This window comes from Geospiza fortis, unplaced genomic scaffold, assembly GCF_000277835.1.
Source record: "Geospiza fortis unplaced genomic scaffold, GeoFor_1.0 scaffold200, whole genome shotgun sequence".
NCBI lineage: Eukaryota > Metazoa > Chordata > Aves > Passeriformes > Thraupidae > Geospiza > Geospiza fortis.
The window spans coordinates 2,453,776-2,481,323 of NW_005054353.1; the positions used below are offsets into that span (position 1 = coordinate 2,453,776).

General features: G+C 38.5%; 1 protein-coding gene across 1 annotated transcript in view; it reads left to right on the forward strand.

Moving 5' to 3' along the window:
* The window catches only part of FZD6 (frizzled class receptor 6), a 27,656-nt gene extending 108 nt beyond the window's left edge, over positions 1–27,548 (forward strand). Inside the window, 6 exon segments of the mRNA XM_005423466.2 lie at positions 1–35; positions 16,795–16,991; positions 19,835–20,852; positions 23,215–23,363; positions 24,597–25,025; positions 25,506–27,548. The exon segment at positions 1–35 is cut by the window's left edge and continues 12 nt beyond it. Of these exon segments, the coding sequence (XP_005423523.2) occupies positions 1–35; positions 16,795–16,991; positions 19,835–20,852; positions 23,215–23,363; positions 24,597–25,025; positions 25,506–25,662 (1,985 nt within the window). The 3' untranslated portion in view covers positions 25,663–27,548.

A 27,548-nucleotide genomic window follows, 5' to 3' on the forward strand; every position in this document is an offset into this window, starting at 1 on the left:
ACTATGATCAGGACACGGCTGCTCGCCAAATGGACGTAAGTTTCTCACCCCTGTCTCCCCCCCCAAATTGTATGTAACAAGTTTGTCATTAAGAAACTATTTGGGATTCCTGTTGCACTGAATGACAAGACTGGTAATGTTTAGTGAGTAGATGTGTCTTCAAACAGAGTGTTCTAGAGCTCCTTGTAAAGCACTATATAAGGGAGCTACCGACTTCCTCCCTCCACCCTGCCTTGGATCCTGTATTAGAGTGGAAGAGGAATGGGTGTAGCACAGCAATGTGGCTATTCAGAGCATTTTGGCAGAGCTGATCACATATAGCTCAGGCACTTTACTGCTATACAGAACAATTGTTGAAATTCTCAGGAGAAATAGTTTATGATATCCTGGCCTGCTTGAACTCAGTGCAAAAATCATATTTAGAAGATGCTCTTTGCTCCTCTCTCACCTTACATCTACTAAGGAGGATCACCTGAAGTTATTCTTAGCCCTATTCTCCATTGTGGCTTTTGCATTCTGTTGTCTTCTGACTGGATGCTGAACCTCTGAGTGAAAGAGCAACTTCACTCTTTTAAACTGAAAATAAGCACTTTTCTTACCTGAACTGACTTGTAAGTGTGGCTCCCCTGAGAATATGCCACGTTGTGGAAAGGCTTTGCCCATAGCAATACCTGTAAAGGGCGAAAGCCTCTCTGGGTGAGAGGCTTGTAAAACAAGTTTTAAACCTGTTTTAATAATGGCTTTTGAGTGGTAAGAGGAGGGGGAAAATCTTAACACAGGTCTTGAAAAGCTCAGTGTCTTGTGCTATGCAGAGAGTGCAACAGAAGTGAGATGAATATTAAATTTCTGTTTTAAAAAAAATTATATGTGGTGTTGAAGGTGCTGCTACTAAAATCTTATTTGCATACTGTTTACTGAGCTTGGAGGAGGAGCTTGGTTCAGTTGCCGAAACATGTTTTTAGTGTTGCTTGGGATAATCACAATTCCCTGCCAGTTGCCAGCCTGGAATAGCACAGGCTTTGGTCTCACATTGGTTTTGTCAGCCCAGTGTAGATGTGTGGGAAATTCTGGTATCAAATGTTAAGCCATTTGTATGCAGGCAACTGAATTTGCTGCAGATCTCTGACAAATTGAGGGCTTTTTAGTTGGAAGGCAGGCTGTAGGCTTCAGCTGTGAGCTGTGCAGTGCTTCTCTAGCCATCACTTCTCAGGAGTGCTTCCTGCAGTGTCTGCCACTTTATCTCCTCAGGTACACTGCTGCTTCTGACTCGGTGTGTGTTAACTGCAGCCATTGAGCCAGCACTTGTCAGTATTTGTGCCTTCCAGTCATGCTGCTGCTAGGGCAGAGAGACCACAGAGCCATTTTTATTAGGTTGCTATGGCTGACTTTTCTCAACTGTCAGTAACTTGTGCCTAGTGCATGTGTGGAGGGAGTTCCTCCTGGAAAGTATTCATGGCTTGCCTTACATATAGTTACCTACCTTCTTGTATAGCTGTTTCATAAAAAAATGTGTGGTAGTGAGAAGTTTTCTTGTTTTCTCTCTTTTTCCATCCTGTCACCCTTATAACCTGACTACTAGTGTTGGATTACTACTCAGCCAACTGGCTGGGTGGCTGCAGGGAACAACACTGTCTATTAGGATTTAATTTGCCTACTCTCTTTGATTTGCTTCCTAGTCTCCTGTCATTCCCACCGCCTGGCCTCTAATTTGATATTCCTAACTACTGTGGTGCTGTGCAGACATTTCTGAACTGCCTCTTGTGTGGTGGTCTGGCTGCCTTTGTTGTGGTCCAGCAGTGATGATGGATTACTTGGTCAAAGAGAATTTTTAAGACAGCTGCTTTACAGGTGAAAGGGTCTTTGCTCCATTCTGTATGAAGTTCATGTTGAATCCACTGCTAGTGGTTAGATTTGGCATTAATATGGTAAAAGCTTACTGTGGTTCATTGATGGACCTTCTTTCTGAGAGGGACCAGTGTGTACCAGTGTCACATATTTTGATGTCATTCTTCATATCATTCAGTAATGGTGCCAGTTTATCCATAGTTGATTGCAGCAGAGAACCTTCTCAGGATTGCCAAAGGATTCTGCTTTTCAGGGGATTTTCAGTGTTGCAGCAGGGGAGGAGGAGTCACTCACTTCTGGAATAGTGTTTAATTTCAGTTTGCAGCCATAACAAGGCAGTGTGTTAGGAGATGGAGGAGACTTCTGTTGTTTTAAGAGCTTAATTTTTTTGGTCAGTTTTCAGTCCAAACTTCATTCATACCAAAGAAAGAATTTTAATGGCATGTTTTCACTCTGTAGAAGTGCTTTCCTTTGATCCTCAGTAGGAATGCTTAAAGGCTTTCTTTTTTAATTCTGTCTTGTTCCTCCCCTCCCTTCCCCCTGCCTGTTCTCAAAATTTGGCATGAGATTTACATATTTGCATGTAAGGTCTCACAGGGTTTTGAGGTTGAGGCCTCCAGTATTTTGCTCCCTGTATCATAACTGACTTTTAGTAGGATCATTGAATCCTAAGGAGCAAGGTAGGGCTTTCTTCCAGAAAGCAAAAATATTTTGTGCAGAGAGCCCTAATGTTAATCCATGTTTATGTTTCTATCCCCTCTAAGAATTTTTGTGGAGTGTTTACTCCCCAAAAGGACCAAGATTTGTCAAGGGGGCAAGTCTCACCACAAGGTGAAGTTCACTCTCCAAAACAGTGGTAACTCACCATGCCCTGCTCTGAAGGCTCTACAGATGTGTTCTGCTGCAAAGGAGTGTTGTATAGCAAGAAGATCTGTGCTGGGGATGTGTTAAATTAGTATTTCTGGATGGTATCTTCACAGTACTCCTCCAGAAGAGGATGATGTGGAGCTACTGTCTCAGGTAGTGGTTGTCTTCGAGGAAAGCAGCTGATAGATGGTTTTACAATTCTGCCTCATGTATCAGCTGTTCATAATGATGTGCTATAAACCAGAACACTGAAACACTAGAGCAGGAAGATGACTAACTCAGTCCTAGGGCCTCTGGTATGGATGTTCTGGTTAGTGAGGATAGTCCCTCTGGGATCTTGTTTTCTGAAATAAAAAATGTGTAATTTCCAGTTGCTCCCTCCATTCACATATTTATTTATTTAGTTTAATTTTGAGCTTTCAACTTGACAGACTGAGTTTTGACTTCTTGAGTTTTACTTTATATTTGGATTCGTTTTGTTTACACAACAAATGGTGGCTTTAGGAAAGTAAAACCACATGGTTTTGTGGTGTGAAGTTTTGTGTATGTTTGCTAAACAGCTTCATGACTGTGGAATCTGATTATTTGCAGATGCCTACCATCTCTGTATCTCAAAGCAGTTTATCAGTAACTGTTCTGTAACTGTTCTTGTTACTGCTAGTTCAGATTGGGAGGTGGAAGATCTAGGGTTTGTCTGATGAAGAAAATAAGTGGACATAACAGAAGATCTGTTTCATTACAGCTGCACTTAAATCGGTGTAACTCCCCCTCGTGGTCATCCACAAAAACAAGTCCCTTCTAATTCCAAAGGTATTCCTACTTTAACTATCCTGGTATAGGTTGTCAACTGAAGGCATTATTCCATCAGGGAAGAGAGTTACTGTGTTGTAACTTACATTCTTATCTCTTAATCTGTTCTGCTGCAGTTCTGGAATGTGTCCACAGGAGACGAGCCCTTAAGACTTCCTGATGTGGGCAAGATCCAGGTCTGTAGAAGTACAAAGGGAAAAGGCTTGCCAGTGAGCTTTTAGAGCAGACTATAGAAAACACTGGAAAATGTTGCACAGGGAACAATGAAGTACCTCAGAGAGACTGAAAAAATGATTCAGTATGAATTTTCCATTCACTTCTGAGTTCATGGCCATGTGCCAGAATATGTGCATGCATGCCTATGGAGGGTTAAATGCAGCTGGCTGCAGCAGTGGCAGAAATTGTGTGAGAACTGGGGTCAGTTGAAACAAAGCCATTTAGAGGGGGTTAAAAAGTACCTTCCAAAGTTTAATATTGAAGTTGCATGAGTTAAAATTTGTAGTGTAATGGCTTCATTTGCTTCCACTAAATCCAAATTTACACTTAATTCAATATAATGATACTTATAAAAAACCTGCAAACCTGGTGTCTGCAAGTTCAAATTGGTACGTGTGTGTGTGTGTATACACACAGGAAGGAAAAAGCTGTCTACCATTGTAGGTTGGGAGTTTTGGGGAAATAAGTGCTGTTTTGTGAAAAGGTTATTACTGGGATAGCCTGCAAAGTAGCACAGGTGTAAATTTACTTAATCTCTAGAGACAGCCATCTTTGCTTCTCACTTGTACTCCACGTGAGCAGTGCTTGGTGTAATATATGAAACACTAGTACTTGAAACTTGAAGCTTAAATCTCAGCATCTTTTAGGAAAACAGTCAGTATTGTTGATCTGCTTGGAGTTATGTTTTGTCCCTGGTGCTGCCTCAGACCCTGAAGTGGAGAAATGTGTGCAGAGGTGTGGACATTGACCCAATGGAAGAAGCACAAAGGAGTGTTTAATTCATATTTTGCTTGTAACATTTTTGTCTCTCTACTGCGGTACTAAAAAGCAGGAAACACTTTTGTAAAAAGCGGTAAATTTAGACCATCATGTGTTATTGTTTACAAACTAAGGTAACTTTTCTAGCTTCTCAGAATGTAGTGGATGTCACGAAAGATTGTGTGATGAAACAGTTGAATTGATGCTTGTTAAATGGAAGTTGGCAGATGCCAAAGTATTTTTTATACATACTTCATATGGATCAAAGGAAATACAAGACAGTGCAACTGACTTCTCTGTTGGTTATGTCTCAAGAAATATGGAATAGTGGACATGAGTAATTCTTTTGAACATCGCCTTGGAAGTTGCAGAAAAGCATTGACTAAGGGTTTGAAAACGAGAATTATCTGTGTAATTTTGTAAAATAACAAAAATTTGAGATGCGTGTTCATTTTTTGTGCTCTCTTGCTGTCAGGTATTCCAAAGAAACATCATGTTTAGTTCTTAGAGTGGTGCTTATAGCAACATTCATAAACTGGTTTTGCGGATTCTTATGGGTACAGTAAATTACAGCCACTAAAAAAGTGTTTGTTACCTCAGTAGTACTGAGGCCCTTCAAGTGTGATTGGCTTGTGCAGATTGACTGAAAGCAGACAGGCGAATCTGTGTAATCCCATTACCCTGGCTCTGAGCATATCAGTCATCTGCAAAATCTGCTGCTGCTATCTCTGAGCAGCAGGACTTGGCCCACTTGATCATGTGAATAGCACTGCCTTGCTCTTGTTCTGCAAGGATGTTGTTTAGAATGCATGGGGGTCCAAAGTACTGCTTGCTTGGCAAAGAGATGGTGGCTGGGGTTCTTGGAGAAGGTGTTGACAGCGTGATTCCAAGAGCCTCCTCTCTATCCATCTTCAGAGGTTATGGCTACTCTAGCAAGTAATTTGGTGTTACAGAAGTGGATCACTAGGTGAAGTTGTCAGCACACTTCTTACCTGTCTGCTGCCTGAGATAGAGGAGTTCTACTCTGGGTTAGATTTTGGCCAGTCTCACTGTGCGTGGGGTCTGAAGCTGGCCTGTGGAAGGCTGTCCTGCACATCTTTGTCAACAGCAGACTTCTGAGAAATACCATGGTATCTTGTTGTTTGTCTCCTGCAGATGTCTGTCCCTTCTGCAGTGCCCTGATTAATGTTCAAGTGTAGCTGCAAGCTGTAGGTGGTTTCTTAGTCCTGCTGTGCAGCCGTGTCTCCAGTTCCCTCTTCTCCACACTCAAATCTGCAATTACTGGGTAAATGAAGGCAGTGATGGACTTAGTCCTGTGGCTGTAGCCTACTCCTAGAGGACACCTGTGGATGAACAGAACAGCTTCCCTGAAACTTTTTATATAGAGAATGAAAGCAGGAACAGGGCTACGGAGTTTGTAACTACTTTGCTTTACTGATGGAAGGCAGGTAAGGCCTGGGAGCTGAGCTGTCTGCTGAGAACACATCATCGTTGGAGTTGGGGAGAGTCAGCAGTGGTACAAAGCTTTGAGACACAGGTGCAATTTCCATATTGTCTTAGTGTTTTTTTGAAGTGGCTGCTGCCCAGTGGAACCTTGTGAACTTCACCTGGTCTTTAGTAAAACCTAGCATTAGATTAGGTAGGATAGGTCTGCTGAGGTTGATGTGGTGACCATGATTTTGAAGGTCATCTTCACATATCTTTCTTTGAATAGTAGGCAAGTAGGACAAAATTGTATATTGTTGGGTGCTGGTGGTCCACACTGTTTGCCCTCTGCTGTCTGTGAGCTGTCAAACTGTGGGATCAACAACTGGGTAACAACTCACACCCAGTGCATTGGCCCACAGCAGCTCTGGCAACAGCCACTGGGCAGTCTTGAAGGATTTGGTGAAGCAAGGTACATTGTGGGACATCTTTGCAAGGCTCCTGATGTTTGTCATCTACAAATCTAGCCTAAGAATGGCAGAGGATCCTGATGTCTTTCTGAAGTGACCTTTGTGGTGTTTGGGTGTGAGATGCTCTTTGCCCACAGTGCTGCATGGGTCAGGAGGCTGGATGGAGCTCAGGCTCTCGTTGTGTGCTGGTGGAGGTGGAATGCAGGCTTAGTTTTCCATTTGCAGGATGGATGTTCAGAGTGATAACTTGGCTACAAGATATTACCTATGCCTTCTTTGATAAAGACCATAAAAAGCAAATGGTCCAGAAAATAACCACATTGGATGGGGAATGTGGTCACATGTCCATGATTTCTTTTCTAATTTGACAGTGCAGTGATTAAAGCTGACAATTTCTAAAACTACTATTGTGTCATCTCTTTAGTTCTTTACTGTATTCCAAAGGGAGGGGGTGGGAGTAACTGCACCACAAAATTTGCTGCCTTTTTCTCTCTCTCAGTGCTGACTGTTGATTCACCAGCCCTTAGGGACAAACATAGTTCCTTTGTCACATGGTTGCCTTTTTGGGTCTTTTCTATGTATTTGTGTGCATCTGTGATTGCTGTAACATGTTGGTAATTTGCCTGCCAGAGTAAAAGATGCATATGTCTGCCCTCTTCTTCTGAGCTGTGTAGTGTAGACGAGTGGAGACTTGCTAGATTTCTGCATAGCTATTGGGAGAGGTGTGCAGGGGTGTGTAAGAGCTGTGTGAGTAGCTACGGTATATGGGGGGAGAGAGGCCTGGATGATCAGTCTTTGTAGGACAGTAAGGATGTCCTCTTACTGAAGATACCTCTCCTCTAGACAAGAGCTTCCTGGGAAGAAAAAAAAAATCCACCTTTCCTGTACTTAAACTTCTGGTAGATCAAGTTATTTCAGAGACTAACCGCATCCTTCCAAGTTTGGCTCATGCTGTATTCCCCAGAGGGCCTGCATAACCAGATTTCTTTAGACTCAGTAGCTACTGCCACAAAGCACTTAGTGGCCAAACTCTCCAAACAGTTTTCCTGCATACAAAATTAAAAGCATTGCTTTTCTGGAGAGGGATTGTACCCATCCAGCCTCATGGTGACCTAGCAATACCTGTTTGCTAGTATGCCATGTCCCTGCTGCATAATGTTTCACATGAGCTAATGCTCTTGCAAGGAAGGTACAAGGTGCACCACTCTAAGAATCCAGTTGGGTGGGGGATCTCGCTGGGGATTATACACAGAGCTACAAACAGAACATTAAATGTCGAAGGTTAGCATGGCCCACAAATCATAACGTGACAGGGAAAAAGAAAAGGTGGCCTTAAATTTTTAGAATGGGAGAAATGGGAGGATAATGAGGGGAATGTCACGAAGATGAGCACTGTGGGCTAACAATAAGGAAACAGTGTCTAATGCAGGCATTCAAAACAGGGGAGTGTCTCAAAGGATGACCTACTGGAAGTAGTGAAAGCAGCAGACAGAGGTAGTGATTGCAGATGCTGAGGTAGGTGACTGCAGCTTCATGGGCTTTAGCTTGGTCAGATTACTTGTGCATACCTGACTGACATCTCCTACATCATAACAAAGTTGGTTTTTTAAAGACTACTGAAGTTTTCATTTAAGACTGCTTAAAAATGCATGCAGTAGGCAAGAAAGAAACGGTGCAGGTTTACTACTCTGGTAACTTGGCTGGTGCTGTTATGGTGAAGTGTGTCTCCACACTCACAGAGAGAGGGGGAAGCATGAATCTGGATGACTTTTGGAGCCAGAGCTGTAATGACTTCGGCATTTCTTAGAAATGGGGGCTTTTTAAATTATAAGACTGTCTATGAACATTATTACAGGTAATCCTTTACATTGAATGCTGCGCAAAAGTTTAGCAATAAATCCACGTACTCCTGTAACACATGGCAAATAGGAGAATTTAAGATTTGAGGTTCTTATGCTATTACAGTCCAGATGTAATGAAGCTTTGTCTAGACTTCAGATGTTTGAGGGCCTGCAGTATACCTTCCTTCAGTTAACTTATAGTTTTCTTTTATGCTGTCTAGTTTACACAAAATCTAAACCAGATACAATGTATAACTGAAAATCTTTGTAAAAACAGTTCAGTTCTGTAACACTTGGGGAAAAGCTCTCATGTTTGTTAAGGACTGTAAATTGCAGAGGCTGGAATAGCTGTAATTTAGGTCAAGCTATAATTTAGGTTAGAACAAAAAAATGCAGTGGATTTTGGTCATAAGCTATTTTGAAAAGTATTTGAAATACTTGTACTTTAGTTTGCTTCAGATAGTGAGATGTAATATTCCTATTTATATTGTTTATAATCTTTGCTGTAGTTAAAAAAATGTAGATATATATGTATCTTTATTTTGCATGTGAAAATACTTAAAGAGAAAATATGGAATTAAGTTGTTTTACTACAGAAAGAAATTCTGTTGCTAGATCCCTGCGTGGGCCATTCTCTTGAGTTGGACTTGGTCCTAGTGAGTCCCTTCCAACTCTGAATATCTTGTGGCTCTGTATAGTTAATAAAAAAACATTCAGAGTGTATAAAAGTAAAAAAGCAGAATAGCCTGCTTTATCCTTCTGTGTCTGTGCCCATTTATAGTGTCAATGGCAACCTTAGTGCCAAGGTGTGGTATTGGAGTAGTTTTATGGAGTTTATCTTACCTTTTTTTGAAAGTGCATGAGTGCCTTGCTGTCCTATTAACCTTTGAAAACATTCCCCCGTGTGCTTTATCTTTGCCCTGGTAGGATTTTTGATTAATATTCCCATAACCTTTGAATAGCTAATATGAAAGTTCAGACCAGGATGTATATGCAGACGTGTGTGTATAATATATATGTATGTATGTATATTGCATACATATATATTATGTATGTATGTATATTATATTGTGTTGGAGGAGGGATGCTGAAGAGTTTGCAGACAGTCTCGTTCTTGCTGCAGATCCATTGAACGTTTGGCCGCTGAGCGATGGGGCTCCCTGAGCGGTTGCCCAGGCCGGCATCTGCACTCTTGCCAGGACGGGTGATGAAGCTCCGTCCCGCCCCCAGGGGCACCTGGCTGCCCGCTGGCGGTCCCGGGGCACTTCACAGCACGGGGTTTTTAGGATCAGCTGCCATCCTTTGCCCTCTGAACACTGATCCGCTGTCTGCCGAGCGGCCTGCAGCTCCTGTCCGTCCGGCTGTGGGAGGAGCGCTGCTGGGCACAGTCCGGTTTATCAGCCGCTGCACTGGGCTGTGCGCAGGCTTTGTTCACAGCCCTTTGACAGTCTAAGTGCATGTGTTGCCTTTGCTGTTCGGTTGAAGGACAAAAATAAGCTTATATCTTTGCAAACATCTCTCTGCAGAACGGCATCGTTTGTCTCACTGCTTGTTTACTGCCCATTTCTTTCCCTGCACCGCCCCTAGCCTCTACCAGCTCTTTGAACTGCAGATTTCCGGGAGTAGGAAACTTAAACTATTGTCTTTTAAACTATGGGGGCAACCTACTTTGTACTCTGACAAAATACTTCATTCTTATCTATGTAAATGTTTAGTTGATTACATTTTAAAAATGTTTGAAAAGCTTTTAGATAAAACACAACAGCATGTACTTTTAGTTTATTGTGGAAGCTGCAGAAAGTAATGCTTTTTTTTAAAGCAGCTTATTAAAATAGAAATCAAATTAATGTATGTTTGATGGGTTTTTTTACCTCTTTTTTTTACCTTGTCAAATCAAGATGCATTAATAATGCATATTAAACTTTAAAAATATTCGGATTTTTATATTATCAGAAGATAATATATATCTTCTCTACATTTATAGCAAAAATATAAATGGTGACTTTTAGTCCTGAAAATCTGTTGTTGGTTTACCCATGTAATTTTAACTGAATTGAGAAAATACAGATTACAGCTGATACTTGCTGCTGGCAGCAGTAGTTGATTATTACTCAGAGTTCAGGTAGAGACATGGTGTGTATGGGCTCTGAGATGAGCTCATACCATGTTCTTGCTGGTTTAAAGGATGGTTGACATTGCACTAATGTTTCTGGGCATTCCCATGTTCCTGTTTTGCAGTTCTGTTGAGTAGCAGCTTTTAGCAGGCATGTAGCAACAAGGCACTGACACTTGCAGGAAACTGCCTCAGCTTCCTGCAAAATCCTTACATATGAAATTAAGTGTATTTAACTTGCCTTTGATCTAAATTCATCAATGTAACTTCCAGTGGGAAAAACCTAGTCTTTTCTCAACCTTGCTTTGAGTCTATTGAACTTGTGCATTTTATCCTTCGTTTAGTTTCATGTGTTGGGACATTTATTTATCACGACTTAGTTAATTGTGCATGAACTAGAAGTCAGAGGTTCTTGGCAGCTGATTCACTATGGCCATCAGCAAACTGCCACCCTTGCCAGCCTGTCTAGGAATTGCATGAAGGCATTAATCCCTCTGGGTGTGATGCTAATCTTGTTTGCATCCAGTTGAGAAGAACTCCATTGTAACAATAGTGTAGGATTAAATCAGCCGTGCCATACTTGCTCCACTGTTTTTGATTGAAAGAGATTATCACTGTAAAAGTGGCTAAAGATACTGTGAAGATTGTTAGTGTAGCTCTGTGAGTAGAAAGAGTAATTAATGTCTCGTCTTCTGAGATAGTTTATGTACACTGTCATTGACAGTGGCTGTATTTCCTGACTATCAATCACATCTGAAAACTTACATATTTATAAATATATTCCGTTTAGGGTTTGAGGTTGTACTTAAATTCTGTAGTGACTGGATAGTAGGTTTGTCTATATGGTACTGTCAATTATTAACAATTAATTTTTAATTATTAATCATGAAGGTGCCCTGCGAGAAGCAAGGGAATTTGTGATCCTTCTGGGCCCTTTCCAGTCTGAGATATTCCATGACTCTATTATTCATTATTGAGGTGGGGGTTATTTCCTGTAAAGCAGATACATAGTTACATGTGTATCTTTAGTATAGGTAGGAATCTCAGGTACACAGTGGAGTACAATTGTAGAAATACAGCTTTAAGCCCACCTTTGCTTCAGTGACTGAAATACAGAGTTCTGTAAGCAACAAGGTTGTAGTGTTGTTCCTTTAGTCACAGCATATGTATCAAAGAGGTGATATGGCTTAACACTGAGACAGTTAGTGTCTGTCATTGTTTAACTCAGTTAACCTCAGTGTTGACTAGATTAATGAAGCTAAATGCTTCCACATGGTAGGTAGAGCCCAGAGGTTAGGAGAGCAGGTTGTTACTGTCTGTATCTGACTCCAGTGGCTGAACAAAGGCTCAAGTCCTCTGTGTGTCTCAGCAATTCAAGGTATTTCCTGTCTTTTACAATGAAGGTTTGCCATAGATGATTGTAACAAAGACATTGATATTTCAGTCCACAGTTTTCTGTATTATGAAAGTGTCTCTGTGACACTAATCAGCAGAGTACAGGAGAGTATTTTCACTTACTTGTTTTGGTATATGCTGGTAGTTATCATACATCAGAGCCCCAGAGACTGATCATCTCTGGTAATGCTTCTCTCTAGGATCAGACTGAGGTGAGGTACAACAGAGCATTTGAACTGTTTGCATGGAATAATGAACTTATTTCTCTTGTGTCTTGCAGTTGTAAGCCTGCTAAGCACAAAACAGAGAAGCATGGTGAGCACAGGATCCATATATAGTTCTAGGTTGCAATGTACTTGTTGGCAAGGCACATTTAAGAACATGTTTGCACTTAGACATTTTTTCTGTGTTTTGCACCATTTGTCTTCACTTGTCTCTGTTGTGTTACTGTTTGTAGAACCACACCATAACTGGATTTCTGAGGTAGTTTGTCTTTGCTGCTAGAGAAAATATAACATAGATACACTCTGTAAGGAATCTAGGACTTCATAAGGTGTTCATATTTGTTAGTGGGTGGTTCGCATCCCACCGTCCTTGGTTCTTCACTGATAGTACTTGAGGCATGCCCCTCTTGCTGTTACAGGCTGCATCATCTTTGACTTTACAGCCGCTATTAGTTTGTTGGTTTGGGAGTTTTTGTGCTGTTTTTTTTTTTTTTTTAAGATTGTTACTGTATTCTAGCTTGCTTTATATTTACTGTTTTGTTTCCCATTGTCAAGAAGATGAGAATTTATATTTTCGAACTTACACTGACTGTGTGAGGCTCCCTTTCTGTTTTTTTCAAGAGTGTGGTTTCACTCTATTTTTAGCATTCTCATCACCCAGTGTGCAGATTTTCATCTCTTCTTCAAATGACAGGGCAGTGGTTGCTAATGCTTGAAATGCCAAGTGCCTTAGTTTCCTGGAAGAGTGAATTTTGTTTGTTTGTGCCATGTGCAGACCCTGAACTTCCCAAAGAGAGGAGGATTATGGTAGAAGACTGAGTTTAATCCCAGACATGCATGCTTAGGACACCAGCATGTGCATGCATGCAATTTACCCAGCTGACCACGTGGGTAAAATGTGGTTTGTGGTTGGGACATCCACGGTTCAGATAAAGTGTCCTTGAAGGAACTGATTTTACTGTCAGTGAGCTTGTGATCTTGGCTTTACTTTGTGCTTGTAGACTATGAAGCTGGAGGAGCAAATACTTTGGTTTTGGTAAGATTTTGTTTTTATGGTCCATCAGGAAACGCAGACATACTATTTTCTATGAGCAGACTTTTTCATTTTGGCTAGCTGGAAGTGAAGCCTACATTTAAATATACCTCATTTTAGCAGAGTTCCAGGCACAATTCACTAACTCTTCTGATGTTCTTAAATGGTAAAAGTAGGCAGTTGCTGAAAATATATCTGTATTTTTCAAATCCCATTTGTGTGTGCCTGAGGCAAAGTTTTACATTTTATAGAGGTTTTTTTGGTTGAGAAAACTCATTGGCTGTAAAATCTATTAGTTTTTTTGACTGACTCCATACTTCTGCTGAAAGGGAAAATTCAGATTATATATACTTCAGTTTCCAAAAACATGGTCACAGCCTATATTTTTTTAAGCAACTGTGCTGGTAAGCCATTGTAGACTTTGTTTTCCAATGCCTGCCTAAAGAATAAGAAGAAAAGTAGGTATAAATAAATAGATACATGTTTTTTTCCCAATAAGAGGTATTAAATCCTGAGCTGATAGTTTCATGCTATATCAAATAAATCACTAGAGTGGTTCCCCTTAGTTACTTGTACTGAAACCTCTGATAACAAACTAATTCATAAATGGATCTAGAAGAGGGATAGGTACTAAATTTGCTGAGAAAACAAATGGGATGAAAGAATTGCAGAGAGATCATGTACTAGAAGCAACTGGACAATAAAATGGTAGGTGTGATTTAGGATAGGGAAATGCAGAGTAATAAGTTTGGGGTAAAATAACCCCCAGAGTAATAAATATGGGGGAAGAGTAAGACCCACTATCTGTACTAGTGGGTGGGCACAGTAATTTACCAGTTACTGTCACTCAGAAAGACTCTGTTGTCACTGGAAATGTGATGTCAGTCTTCAAATTTAGTCAAGGCAAATAGAAGACAAAGTATATTAAGAAAGGAGCAGAAATCAAAATATAAAGCATTACTGTACTAGTATATAAATATATTATAAAAATTATAGCAGGAAGACAAAATGGAAAGGAAAAAGTATAGTGCAACTTGTTACCTGTTTGTCAAAACACACATTAGGCTGCAAAACCAGGAGTTACAATAAACAGATAAAATGCAGTATTTTCTTACCAATGTCTGCTTAAACTATGCAGGACAGCTTACTGCTGTAGTATTTTACAAAGGGTTCAAACATAAATGATTGAAAAAGGGAGAACATGCATTTTAGGAAGAAAGGTTTGTCACTCTTCTCAGGACAGTGGTTGTGTTGCAGCTTATTTCCTAAACCCTTGCTAATAGGAAACTGGAAGAGATGTCAGCTTGTCTTATTACAGCCCCTTTGCTGCCAGCCAGGTTGGAATGAGGTGTCCAGCTGAATGGTCTGACTCAGGAGGTCAGCTTGTGTTTTCAGAACATCAAACTGCTCTTGTGCTCATACTTTCAGGTGTCAGAAGGTGAATATTTTTAGCAAGCTGAAAGAAATAAAAGAAATATTGTAAGGACAGTTACTTTTGGCAGCCAAGTCCTTGGAATACTACTCTGATTACATTATAGGCTAAACATAGCATTCTTCCTAAAATTTTTTAAATTTATCTGTTAGGGTGGTTTTACATTTAAATAAAATATACTCTTTAAATGAGTGTTTAGACAATGACAACATGCTTTAGTAAAACTCTTTGTGCAAACGCAAACATTTTATTCTTGCTTGTCATTCGTTATCTGCCTCTAATATACAATATCATTATACATATTGTGATTTTTGTGCTATTTTAGCTTTTAGGTAGCTTCATATGACAGAAACTCTGTTAGAGTGGTAGAGGTTAGTTTTATGTCCTGACTTTCTTCTCTGGATGTTTTCTTTATGCTCATTTTCTATATCAAAGGAGCAGGCTTAAAATATGTAAGCTTATTATCTGTATTGGAAAATGCTATTTAGAAACTGTCAAGTTGCTTATAAAAACAATTGGTAAAATATCTCTGTAGGTAAATGCAGTTTCATTGATATAAATACCGAGATTTTAAAAAATTTCTACTTTTCTAGATAAGATTGATGAAAAAGTTTTTGGCTGGTAGTCCAAAACTTGCTCTAGAAAATTAATTTTACTTTTTATTGAATGAGATGAACTGTGGGTAACAAAAAGGAAGAATTCAGAACAATCAAGACAAATTCTGCAAGACAATGTCAAAAATAAACTCAATTTCTGTAACAATTTAATATGACTACCCAGGCTATTTTGTTTATCCTAAGTTCCGGGAAGAACAGAGCAAATACTAATTAACAATTGAGAAGAAAAGAAGCATCATAATTATGCAAAGGGAATTTAATTCATTTAAGGTAAACTCCTAAGTACTTTTTTCATCTGAAGCTGTGCAGACTTTAGGAAATAATCCAATTTACAGAACTGGTACACAGTATACCTGAACTGCATTTCTGTCCTTGTCAAGAAATACTCAAATCCTGGGTTCCAGCAAAGGCAGCTCAAGAGGAGACATTCAGAGAGGGGATCAAACGAATGTGTGCCTCTTGTAATGGCATGTGCAGATGCAGCACACAGCTGGAGTGCTCTGAAGGGTACTGCCAGCATTTTTTGGTTTGTCATAAAGTACTTGAATGTTATTCTTTCTCTGCCTTATCTTCCTCCTTCCTCTCCACACCCTCCTGTATTTATTACCAAAGTCCTTTAAGGACTTGTAGGTATTCAATTTTGTAAGGAAATTTTATTTAGCAATGTCTTTTCTTTTAAACTGCATGTTCAGTAGTAAGACTTGCTTCTTGAGTAAGGAGAGATAGATAGATAGATAGATAGATAGATAGATAGATAGATAGATAGATAGATATGCAATGCTTAAAAGCTGGAAAAAGTAAGGATACTGTTCTGACCTCAGACTCTCATCTTTCCTTTTACAGCCGTTGGTTGAATGTTTGAAAGACATAGATACTGATGGGAAATAATTAAATAAAATTCTTACTAAACAAAATCTTACTAAAAGCTTGGCCTACTTTGAAAATTGCATGCACTGTTCCTGTTTAGCATCGCACATAACGTTTGCACATACAGTAGTATTTTGAGCAAAATAATTTGCCCTAACAATATAGCTGAGAAAATGTAGAACAGAAAGGCTGGGTTTTTTTTCCTTAAAAGCCTGTCTGACTGTGAATAAGCAATTGAATGCATTGAGCAGAAAAAATTAAACTTCATTCTATGAATTCTTTAGTAAGAACAGTCATCAGTTACTCACTGCCTGGTACTTGGTAATCCAGGCAAAGAAATTCTCAATCATGTTGATAGAGATTTTAAATGAGATGTTTAATAATGTTTAGACCTCATTAACAAAAAAAAAACCCACCTAAATTTCATTAGCATGAGAGATGAGTATATCACACCACTTAGGACTGAAAATGTAATCTAACAGGAACTACAGGAACAGACACACCTTGGAAAACCTCAGGGCATTTGTTTAGAAGCTGATTGGTGTACAAAGAAACTCAATGTTTTACTTTATTTTTAAATATCTTGGGCATTCATAATACCTTTCAGATTTCTAACATTGTCAGATAGGAAAGATGAGGTTTGGATGGCCAAAGGTTGTCCAAGAACCTGGGACAAGGGCTAGGCTGGAAGTGCCAACCGAGCCTCTTGCCACTCAAGCCAGTGGGTTTTGCTTTTTCAGAACTGCTGAACAAACACTCTTTTCTAGTACCTTTTCAAACCTATATAGGATTAAATGTAAGCCCTAGTGATGAAAGTTAGTTTTGATGCTTTGAATTATCTTTTAAAAATTGCTAACCAAAGCCTTTTTCTTCCCTGTAGCCTTTCCTTATTCTTATGAATCTTCACTGTTCGCCAGACGTCCACACATTTCTGTGCAGAGCCTTTGTCCCAGCCTGTCTAGATCAGATTCATGTGATTCACCCCTGTCGAAGCCTCTGTGAGAAAGTATATTCTGACTGTAAGCAGTTGATGGACACTTTTGGAATTGCATGGCCTGAAGAGCTGGAATGTACCAGGTATTTTTCATATTGACACATGGTGGGAGTGGTATTTTCATGTTTGACACAGACTGAGTTGAAAATCTGAGGCAGGATGTTTAATATCACCTCGCAGTAACTTCCTTGGAATGCTGACCTTGCAGTGCTTATGCATGGGACCATTTCTTTATTAAAACTTTTTTGTTATTCAAATTATCACCTGCATTTTTTGCCTGTGACAGTTTTTGCAACAAAGCTCTGTGGCAGTTCTTTTCAATAATCAGATCCTTGCAAGAGGTAGCTTTTTCACTGCACATTTCTGAAAGTTTAAAATACTATATGTTACAGATTTTGCTTTGGTTTCTGATCTCTAGACTAGGGATGATCATGCTTACTTTATTAGGGGTCTTAGACATAACTGCTCATAAGATAATGAAATATAGAATATTCTGTTTTTCAACAGACCCAGAACATTGCATAGTAGAAACCTTTCTTTGCCCCTGTTTGAATGTGCCAACCTAGTCTTGTGTTGCTTTTCCTGTACTGCCTGCCAAAACTCCCTTTTTTGAAGTGTCACCTGTTCCTCAAAGGTGTTCACATGTCTTTTTCAGATAGAGGACAACTAATACTTCATCTGGGGAAAATATTTCTATATATTTTAAATGGAAACTGCTGGAAACACTCCAGTGTATTCTTTCTGAGACTATAACCTCCAACTGTGGATATTTATAAATTATTAAGGCCAGATTTTTTTTTTGTTTGTTAACACGCATCAGGTCAAGAGGTGCAGGAAAGGAGCAGAGACTGGAAGCTCAATTTTTAGCGGTTGCTAATCTGTGATGGGGCTGAGGGAGAGCTGGGACAGTTGTCCCGTGGATGACTTCTGGTAGAAATCAGTACTGGAGTCAATATGACAAGTGACATTAATGCCATTTCCCATAGTTCTGCAGAAAAATAGAAGTTACGGAGTTTTAAGACAAGAAGGCATTAACTTCTCACATCTTTTATGGGGTTCTATGTGACAATAGTGCCACTCAGCCAGCAGATATCTTCAAGGATTGTTTTGAAAAAGTATGACAATTACAAGTGAATCCAATTATTCAATATATCTTTAAAATTACATTTTAAATGAAATTATGTTTTTTGCAGGATTTAATGTAGCCTTAAATTATTTTAATACTGTTACCATTTACTGAAAATGAACCTTTCCTGTTCATACGTGAAGTGATACCTCCCTGGTAGCCAATACTGAAAAGTCCATGTTCTGAGAAGTCCAGGATGTTGTCAGAGCAGCAGAAATCCTGCTGCTGCAGCCCATGGAAGAGGAGCTGGAGTGAGCATGGGCAGTAACTGGAATACTGAAGTTCACACTTCTGTATTCTTACAGATGAACATGAAGCTGATTAAGACAATGAGTGGATGAAGTTCACTTTGTTTCCACATGTACTCCTCCAGCCTGTGGTTAATGAAAGAATCTGCCATAGCATCAGTTTTCTTAACAATTAGTCTGGATTTAGTTGGACAGCGTGATAGGCAGTAAAACACAGAACTGAAGGAGTTTTTAGCTGGAGCTGAGCTTGGATGCTGAATTGAGAGGCTCTTGTAATAGCGTTTGACAAAGAATGTCAGCGTAACAGAATTTCACTTTAAAAGCTAGAATGTGAAACTTGTTCCTTTTAACATACACTTAAACTTGGAATGCATGCGACCATCAATCCCATTTTGAGTAAATGCTTACCTCTTGAGTTAAATAATCTTATTTGAAGATACATCCAGCACTACTAATATGATAGTATTATAAAAACATCACATCCTGTGTCCAGTTAAACCCTGGAGCTGTTTTGAAATTAAGTGCTAGAAAACTGTGACAATACTAATAATTTTGACAGCGCTTGCATATTCTACTTAGGTTTTTTTTCAGTTAGGTTGTTTATTGTTGGTAATGAAATAGCAGTACAACACAAAAAATTCTAATAATCATGTACTAGTCATCAAGTATGATGTCTGTCTTCTTCCTTGATTGGAAGCTTGTATTTTCACAAGATTTTTTTGTTGTCACAAACAGTCTGTTATCAAAAACTAAAAAAATATATATATACTGTAAATATTTTATGTACGTATGTAAAAGTTTAGTATAATTTTAAAGTGTAGAATGATTGTGATTTGAGTAGTGTTTCATGAACTATAAAACAACAGCTAGAGAACAACAGTTAAATGTGATTGAAATCTTCTGAAATAAAGATAGTTGAAGTTTGGTTTTTGTAATGCCATTTGATTTTTTTTTCATATAATTTGACATTTGCATCATATATATAATTTAACAGTGCTTAGGATCAGATTTTTCTCATATTTCTAAGAAGTGATTCTGATGCCTTATCAAGGCTGACCTAGAACAGAGGCTAGAGAGAGTTAAAGAATAAAGCAGGTATTTATTAGAAGGCCTCAATGGATGCACCTTGGGCAGCACAAGAGCCCAGCCAGGGCTACACCCAAGATGAACCCAAAATGGTCACAAAATGGACAACTGGTCACGAGGTTTCTCACTTTTATAAGTTCTGGTCCATTAGCATATTGGAGTTAATTGTCCAATTATAGCTTTAGGTTATGAAGTCCCATCTTTCTTGTTTTTCTCTCTTTAGTTCACTGCTGTTTATGCTCTTGGGCCTGAATTTTGGGTAGTTGTCTTTGGTTCCAAGCTAGGAAAGGAATTGTTTTTGTCTAGCTCCTCTATGTAGAGAGCTTACCATCCCTTAATATGAAGCTCAGAACTACACACTAAAGCAGCACCGAGTCTGAAAAATATAAAAGCTAAAACCCAAGGCATCAGTTCTAGTTGAAAATGAGGGCTATTGAGATATTTCCTCTTCTCTTTACTCATTCAGGTTAATCAATTGTGATGAGACTGCTTCTGCCACTGCTGCTGTAACCACAAACGTACATGGAACTCAGAAGACCCCAAGCCAGATCCGAAGGGATTATGGATTCTGGTGTCCCCGACACCTACACACTACCAATGGACAAGGCTACAAGTTTCTAGGAATTGATCAGTGTGCACCCCCATGTCCTAATATGTACTTCAAAAATTATGAATTGGATGTGGCAAAAAGCTTCATTGGAATAGTTTCAATCTTTTGTCTTTGTGCTACGCTGTTCACGTTCTTAACTTTTCTGATTGATGTTAAAAGGTTTAGATACCCAGAGAGACCAATCATCTATTATTCTGTCTGTTACAGCATAGTCTCTCTAATGTACTTTATTGGATTTTTACTTGGGAACAGAACTGCCTGTAATGAGGCAGATGAGAAGTTAGAAATTGGTGAAACGGTTGTTCTTGGCTCCCAAAACAAAGCCTGTACTGTCCTTTTCATGGTTTTGTACTTTTTCACTATGGCAGGAACTATATGGTGGGTGATTCTGACCATCACTTGGTTCCTTGCAGCGGGAAGAAAATGGAGCTGTGAAGCTATTGCACAGAAGGCCATGTGGTTCCATGCAGTTGCCTGGGGAATACCTGGTTTTCTAACCATTATGCTCCTTGCAATGAACAAAGTGGAAGGGGACAATATCAGTGGAGTTTGTTTTGTGGGTCTCTATGACCTGGATGCCTCGCTGTACTTCGTGCTTTTGCCGCTGTGCCTCTGTGTGTTTTTTGGTCTCTCTCTCCTTTTAGCCGGCATCATTTCTCTGAACCACGTGCGGCAGGTCATCCAGCACGACGGCCGGAACCAGGAGAAGCTCAAGAAGTTCATGATCCGAATTGGGGTTTTCAGTGGGTTGTACTTGGTGCCCCTTGTAGCCCTTCTTGGATGTTACGTTTATGAACTGGTGAATCGGAAAATCTGGGAAACTACTTGGGTGTTTGACCACTGTGACCAGTACCATATTCCTTGTCCCTATCAGGCAAGTAATGTTTTCCTTTATAAATAATACTGTAAAGTTAATTAGCAAAAACCCTTATGCATATCTGCCGTGCAATGAATAAATTATTTTTACATTAAGTAATCAGTTCAAAAACATGGAGTGATTAGTTCCTCTTCAAGTCAAAAAACAATGGAATATTATTTTTGCTTTGAAAATTTTAATCTAATTGGTAGCGTTCAGCAATTAAATTCAACTTGCAGCTCTAACAGTATATATAGCTTTTTATGATCTTCGAACTTCATGTTAGAAGTTTTGGTGGAGGAAGGTTGTTCTTCACAATATTTGTTTCTGAAAGCATTTGCTTAGTACTTCGATGCCAAGCTCAGTATCAAAGTACTTAAGTTGAATTTTCATCAATTTTAGTTGAAGCTGAAATAAGGATTCTTAAAAATTTAGACAAAATTGGATTTTAAATGCTGCTTATAGTCACAGATTTAGAATCACTTTTTTCTTTTTTTTTCTTTGAAGTGTAGAAGTGTAAACCATATGAATTTACAGAACAAATTTCCCACGTATTTTTTTCACAATAGCTCTAATTTGCAGGCTGATTTTCAGAAATGCAAAGAATTCTTTATTAAAAAAACCAACCAGAAAAAAAAAGTAAATGAAAAAAAAGTCAACTTAAAATTGTGGAGGTGATTGTGTTTAACATTTGCCTCTTAAAATCCAACTTCCTTGGAAAGACTTCTAAATTTAATCTGCCTATGTTCAGTGGATTAAATCTGCTGCAGTTGCAGGGAGTTTTGTATACTGACAAGTATTAGTTCTTTCAATTTAAAAACAAATATTTAAGAAGACAGCATCACTAAAAAATGCAAGTGTCTTGTGTCATCTTTCATTGCATTAAACTTCCCATCTATGTTTTTTGCTGCAATAAACTTTCATTAAAAATGAGGAATAGAAATACAGACATTATGGAATTATCAGGATTGACCTTTTTCATTCTTAAACACCATTTAGTATCCTCTGGATTGAAGTCAGTGTAGGCTGAGAGTAGCACAGCTCACAGACTACTTGGTTATTTTGGCTTCCAATGCTGTTTCTTAACAAATGTATTTTGACTTCAGTGGGTTTTATTCTGAGCTTTGTATAAACCTAAATGCTTCAGAATATGCAAGTTTGAAAACAAGACTTTTATGCTTTAAAAATAATCAATAAATGTGTTTTGTAGTGCTTAAATATAACAGCTTGGCATAATAACACAGAGCATGTATTTTTAGCCTTTAATTAACCCATTGGAAGGAAGAAATATCAACATTAAATATTACACAAAGATCTACTTTATGGGATCTGTCCCTATGATAGACAGTGTGTACTAATTGTGGAATAGCTCAAAGTGGTGTGCTTGGCCTTGGCTTATCTGAGCTGGCTTGTAGACTTTTGTTACATTTGCCAGATGAAAACCAAATAAAAACAGACTGAAGTAGCTAATGTTACCTGGCTAACAAAAATAGTGGCTTTCATAGATGGGTCTGGCAGATAAGACAAGTGGCATAAATTAAACTTGCAGCATGACAGCTGAAGATGATGATCTCTCACTGGGTTAAATGTCTCAGCTCCTATGATACAGCTCTGGAAATAGGTGGATTAATTTTGCAATAAACAGCTACTGTGTAGTTCCCTGCAGCTCCTTGAAGATGCTGTCTAATCAGATTAACTCCCAACTAATCCTTCCAGTACCTGAAGGGAGCCTACAAGAAAGAGGAAGAGAGACTTTTTACAAGGGCGTGTAGTGACAGGACAAGGGAGAATAGCTTTGAACTGAAAAGAGAGTAAGATTAGATTAGGAAGATATTCGGAAGAAATCCTTTACTTTGAAGGTGGAGAGGCACTGAAACAGGTCTGCCAGAGAAGTTATGGATGCCTTATCCCTGCAGTGTTCAAGGCCAAGCTGGAATGGGGCTTTGATCAGCCTGGTCTAGTGGGAGGTGTTCCTGCTTGTGGCAGCTGGGGTGGAAGTTGATGATCTTTGGGGTCCTTTCCAACCCAAACCATTCTGTGATCCACTTATTGTTTCTTTTGAGTTGAAGGGATAAATCTTTCACACTTACCTCTGGAGAACATTTTTACTGATACTATTACTCCCAAAATTACCTTTCCTTTCAATTTAAAAGAAAAACAATTCCTTCTGACAGATCTCTTCTGTGTGTATATTCAGCTGAACACATCTGACTTGTCTGTACATGTCTGATGTTTGTCCACAGTACAAGCCTCAACAAAGAGCAACAGTCATAAGGAGAAAGTCTCTCATTTAAGAAATGTATTTGTTTTCTTCCTTTAAAAAAATAAATCAATAAGTATATTTTCTTCTTTGCATTTATTAAATTTTGTTATCTTCTAGGCAAAGGCACTAGCAAGACCAGAAATATTTTTGTTTCTGATGAAATATTTGCTGACATTAATTGTTGGCATATCTCCAGTGTTCTGGGTGGGAAGTAAAAAGACCTGCTCTGAATGGGCCAATTTCTTCAACAGAAACCGCAAAAGAGAGTAAGATTTTTTTTTCTCTGCTTTTAAAAATGTATACTTAAGTTTGGCTTTCAGACATGTTTTTCTATATATAGCTCAGATAATCAAAATGTTGTGCTCAGACTATAAATGCTGGTTTGGACATCAGCAGAATTCCACTGGAATCTGGGGGTTTTAAATATGCAGTGACTTTTTAACAACAGTCTCAAGAAGACAGTAAATCTTTTCCTCTGCTGATTTCTCTTTTGTAGAGCAGAAAGTGTGTTGCTGTGTTTAGCATTGGCTAATACATCTCTGGTTCAGTCAAAGGAGGAAAGATAATTTCAGTCATCAGTTTAGTTCTTTTCAGGTGTTGTGACCACATCATTTGACACAGTACTTAGTACTATGTTTACTGTCATACGATAATAATGTCCTCTTTTCTCCTCTGCCAGGCTTGTCTTCTTTTAAAATTAATATTCATTGAACCCTCCTTACTACTACTTTTATTGCATTAATCTAGTGTTCCTTTTTTTAATTAAACAGAAGAATTCAGTTTTATTGCCTAATTTAAGCAAATTTATATCTGTGGATTTAAATAGCTTATAAATTTTGTCTCTGTTTCTTATAGTTGTTGCTTTTTTCAATTCTTTTTTATGTCTTGATGATTTCTTTTCAGATTATCTGTTACTTGTAAATTATATTGTGGCTTTGGATAATTTTGTTTCTTTGGTTTTCCCAAGGCAGTAGTCTCTAAGCTCTTTTTATTTTACATCTCCATTCCTCAATGGTGAATCTATAGCTTCCTTTCCCTCTCCCCTCTTTTTCCATTTCCTGTATCATTTTTGCTTGTGTTTCAGATGTTAATTGCTTTTAGCTACAAGGATTAAAAAATAATGAAGTAATTTTTACAATGCTAGTATTTTTTCATTTGGAGGAGATTGATTCTATATAAAGTTGGTAATGCAGCTGCTTATGAGCTAATTCTTCTTTTCTCTCTAGTAGATCATTAATTCACTGTAGTCATTGGACCTATTTGCAGAAGTAAGAAATGTAGAAATCTGCTTTATTTATTTGTTCCACAGACAGTTACTTTGGAGCCATTATGATTTTTCTTCCTCTTTTCACATACAATTTTTTTCCTTGTGTTCATTAACACCCAGCTCAGATTGCATCACTGGTTGCTATTCTTTCAAGGTTTTGTGTAGTAGTCTTTATTATATTATAGCTAACATTATCCTCTTTGTTCAGTGATGTGCTTGTACTCTCTTCCAGTCCAATCAGCGAGAGTCGAAGAGTGCTGCAAGAATCATGTGAATTTTTCTTGAGGCACAATTCCAAAGTTAAACATAAAAAGAAGCACTACAAGTCAACTTCACACAGACTGAAAGTCATTTCAAAGTCAATGGGGACCAGTACAGGTGGCACAACAAATCATGGAACTTCTGCAGTAGCAATCACTAATCATGATTACTTGAGCCAGGAAACTGTGGCAGAAATTAAAAGCTCTCCAGAGACATCTGAGAAGGAGATGGAGGCAGACGGAGCATCTGCCCGAAGAGTGGAGGAAGGTGAAACCAGCGGAGATCAGATGTTCCCCAGTGCTAAACTGACCGTGGATCAGCTGGAAAGGAGAAACAAAGCAGACAGCACCTGCCATATGAGTACTTTGGCTGAGAATATTAAGAGAGTAGGTGAAGGAAGGTAAGGCTCCTGAACTCAGTATTTTCTTTGTTTCTACATATTACCGCTGGTTTTGTTAGTGTTCTGTTTCTGCTCTCTGAAGAATCAGGATACTCTCAGGATGCACCTGACCTTCAGGAGCTGTCAAGAGAGCTTGCAGACTGTGGCCATGTATGTTTAGCTTCTGGGCTGTTTTGTATTTTTGTAGGGTTCTTCTTTTCCTTTTTAAGCATTGTGTGCTGGAGCTTCAGCTTGTAGGATATCTTGCCTTGCTGAACAGTGACCCTCAAGAAACCTGTGTCTGCTCTGCAATCACTTTGAGAGGTGACAGATCTGAAAAAGAGCAATGATGACTGTAGGCTTGGAAAAGTGTACAGAACTGTACTGCATTCTTACAGCTGAATATATATTATGATTTCACTACTCAGTTTTTTCCAGTGTAATGGAAATTAAACTGTGCTTAAAATTTACTGTCTGTGTTTTATTTTTCATTACTTACAGAATAACTCCTAAAAATGATTTTAGTGAATCTCCTTCACTGCAAAGGAGCTGTTCCCAAATACCTGATGCCCCACAGTCACCTTCCATATCACTACTCGTCTACTCAGCTTCAGACACCAGAAGAGACTTGGATTCAGGAAACAGTTCTAATCCTTGAAAGATTGACAATGTATATGAACATTTGTATTGCATAAGACTGAAAATTTATATGAACATTTGCATTGTATAAAACTGACATGAGTTCGTTGTTACACTGGAAATAATGGATATTCTGTGCCTTATTAAAAAACACATATATCCTGCTTTGCACTTAAAAATGTATGTTTTGTTGTGGGGACAGCTAGCAATAATGTACTGTATTTAATCCTGTCCAGGACTAATGGAAATTGAAGTTCTGTAGAACATGGCAATAATGTAAGAAAAAGATGAGAGACAAATATTATTCCTTATATAAAGAACACTTTGTAATGAATTGCATTAAAATAATCTTCAAAAGCACTGTTACTTCTCAAGGTATAAAAGTCCATCTGCCTCTTCAATATTTTTCAAAACTTGTTAATTTTTTTTCTTTTTTTTTACTGTCTTAAACAACAGTATCACTTAAGTAAGTGATGCACAAATTTCTAAATACTCTAAATTATGCATCATGCTGTATCAATTATAGCACTGGTTTATGGTAGCTTGTACACTGAATATGAAAGGGAATCTGAAATTATAGCAGTTTATTTTGTACATAAAAATGAATTTTGTAAATAAATGACTGCATAAGGTCAATCTTTAGAACTACTGTTTTGTATGTATTGTACAAACTTGGGAAAGTTCATGTGCTTCCCTTAGGGTGTTGCTGAAGCCAGCAGTCCCCTGGTGATCAGCCAACGTGACACAGTACTGAGAAAAGCAGGCTGGACCTTTATCCATAGCATGCACTGATGTTTGGGGTGAGACAGGCCCTGCTGTGGGGATGCTGCAGAAGGTGCAGCACTGTCTCAGAAAAATGCCTGTTGGAGCCTCTCCTGGCCTGGTGTTCCAGGGAATGGTGACGAAGGGGACATCTCAGACTCCTGGGCTCAGTGGGCACAGCCTGACATGTAGACTTGGGGCTTTTGTCCTGAGCTGCAGTGACAGCTCATCTCGTGTTGTTTCTATGTGAGTAACTTCATTTTTTTAAAAATGCTATAAAGAAATATCTTGCAGATAACTGCTGCAAATAACTGGTGAGTTATGAATATGCAGTCTTCTTTAACAATCTATTTACAAAGAAGACAGCCTTAGTACTTTTCCTCCAAAGCCTAATTTTCTACAAAGCCTAATTTTCTATTATACTATAGCAATATATTTTCTCTAAATCAAAAAGGCCTTAATACATATAGCCTTTCTTATGCTAGGTGGTTCTCAGGAGCAAGTACTGCTGATGTGGATAACAGTTTCATTGTCTGACTTCATTTGAGTCAATTTTTTAAAGAGCCATTGGGATTTGTTACTTGAGATAATTTGGAGACAGATTTTGCTGTTTTCTAAACCTAAATGTCAGTGCATTTTGTACAACTGTCCAGGATCTTGCATTTGACCACTAATAAATAAGAATATGTCTCAATGTTATGGTATTAGGCAGAGAACTTACTGTGAGTTGGGGCAGCATTCATGGTGATGCATTGAACAATGAAAATTGCATGGTACAAAAGACATGTAAATGCTGGGAACAACAGGAACTACGTTCTGATAAACCAAAGTTATTTGTTTTATCCATCATGCATTAAAAATGAAATTTCTTTACATTTATATTCCAGTATCTGCATTTTAGCATTTGTAATTTATTGCCATCAATGGGATATGCTGTTTCTGTTAGAAATTTCCCATTAAAAGTACACAGAATTCTTACTACTGAGTGGACATGAAGAAAGATATGAAAAACCTCCTGTGAAAAGGTGCACTAAATACCCTTCATTTTTCTAGTTTTGTTTGTAACCAGGTAACTTTATACACATGTTCAGTAGTTTTGTTATTACTGTATTTGTTAGTAATAAAATATGCTGTTGTACAGTA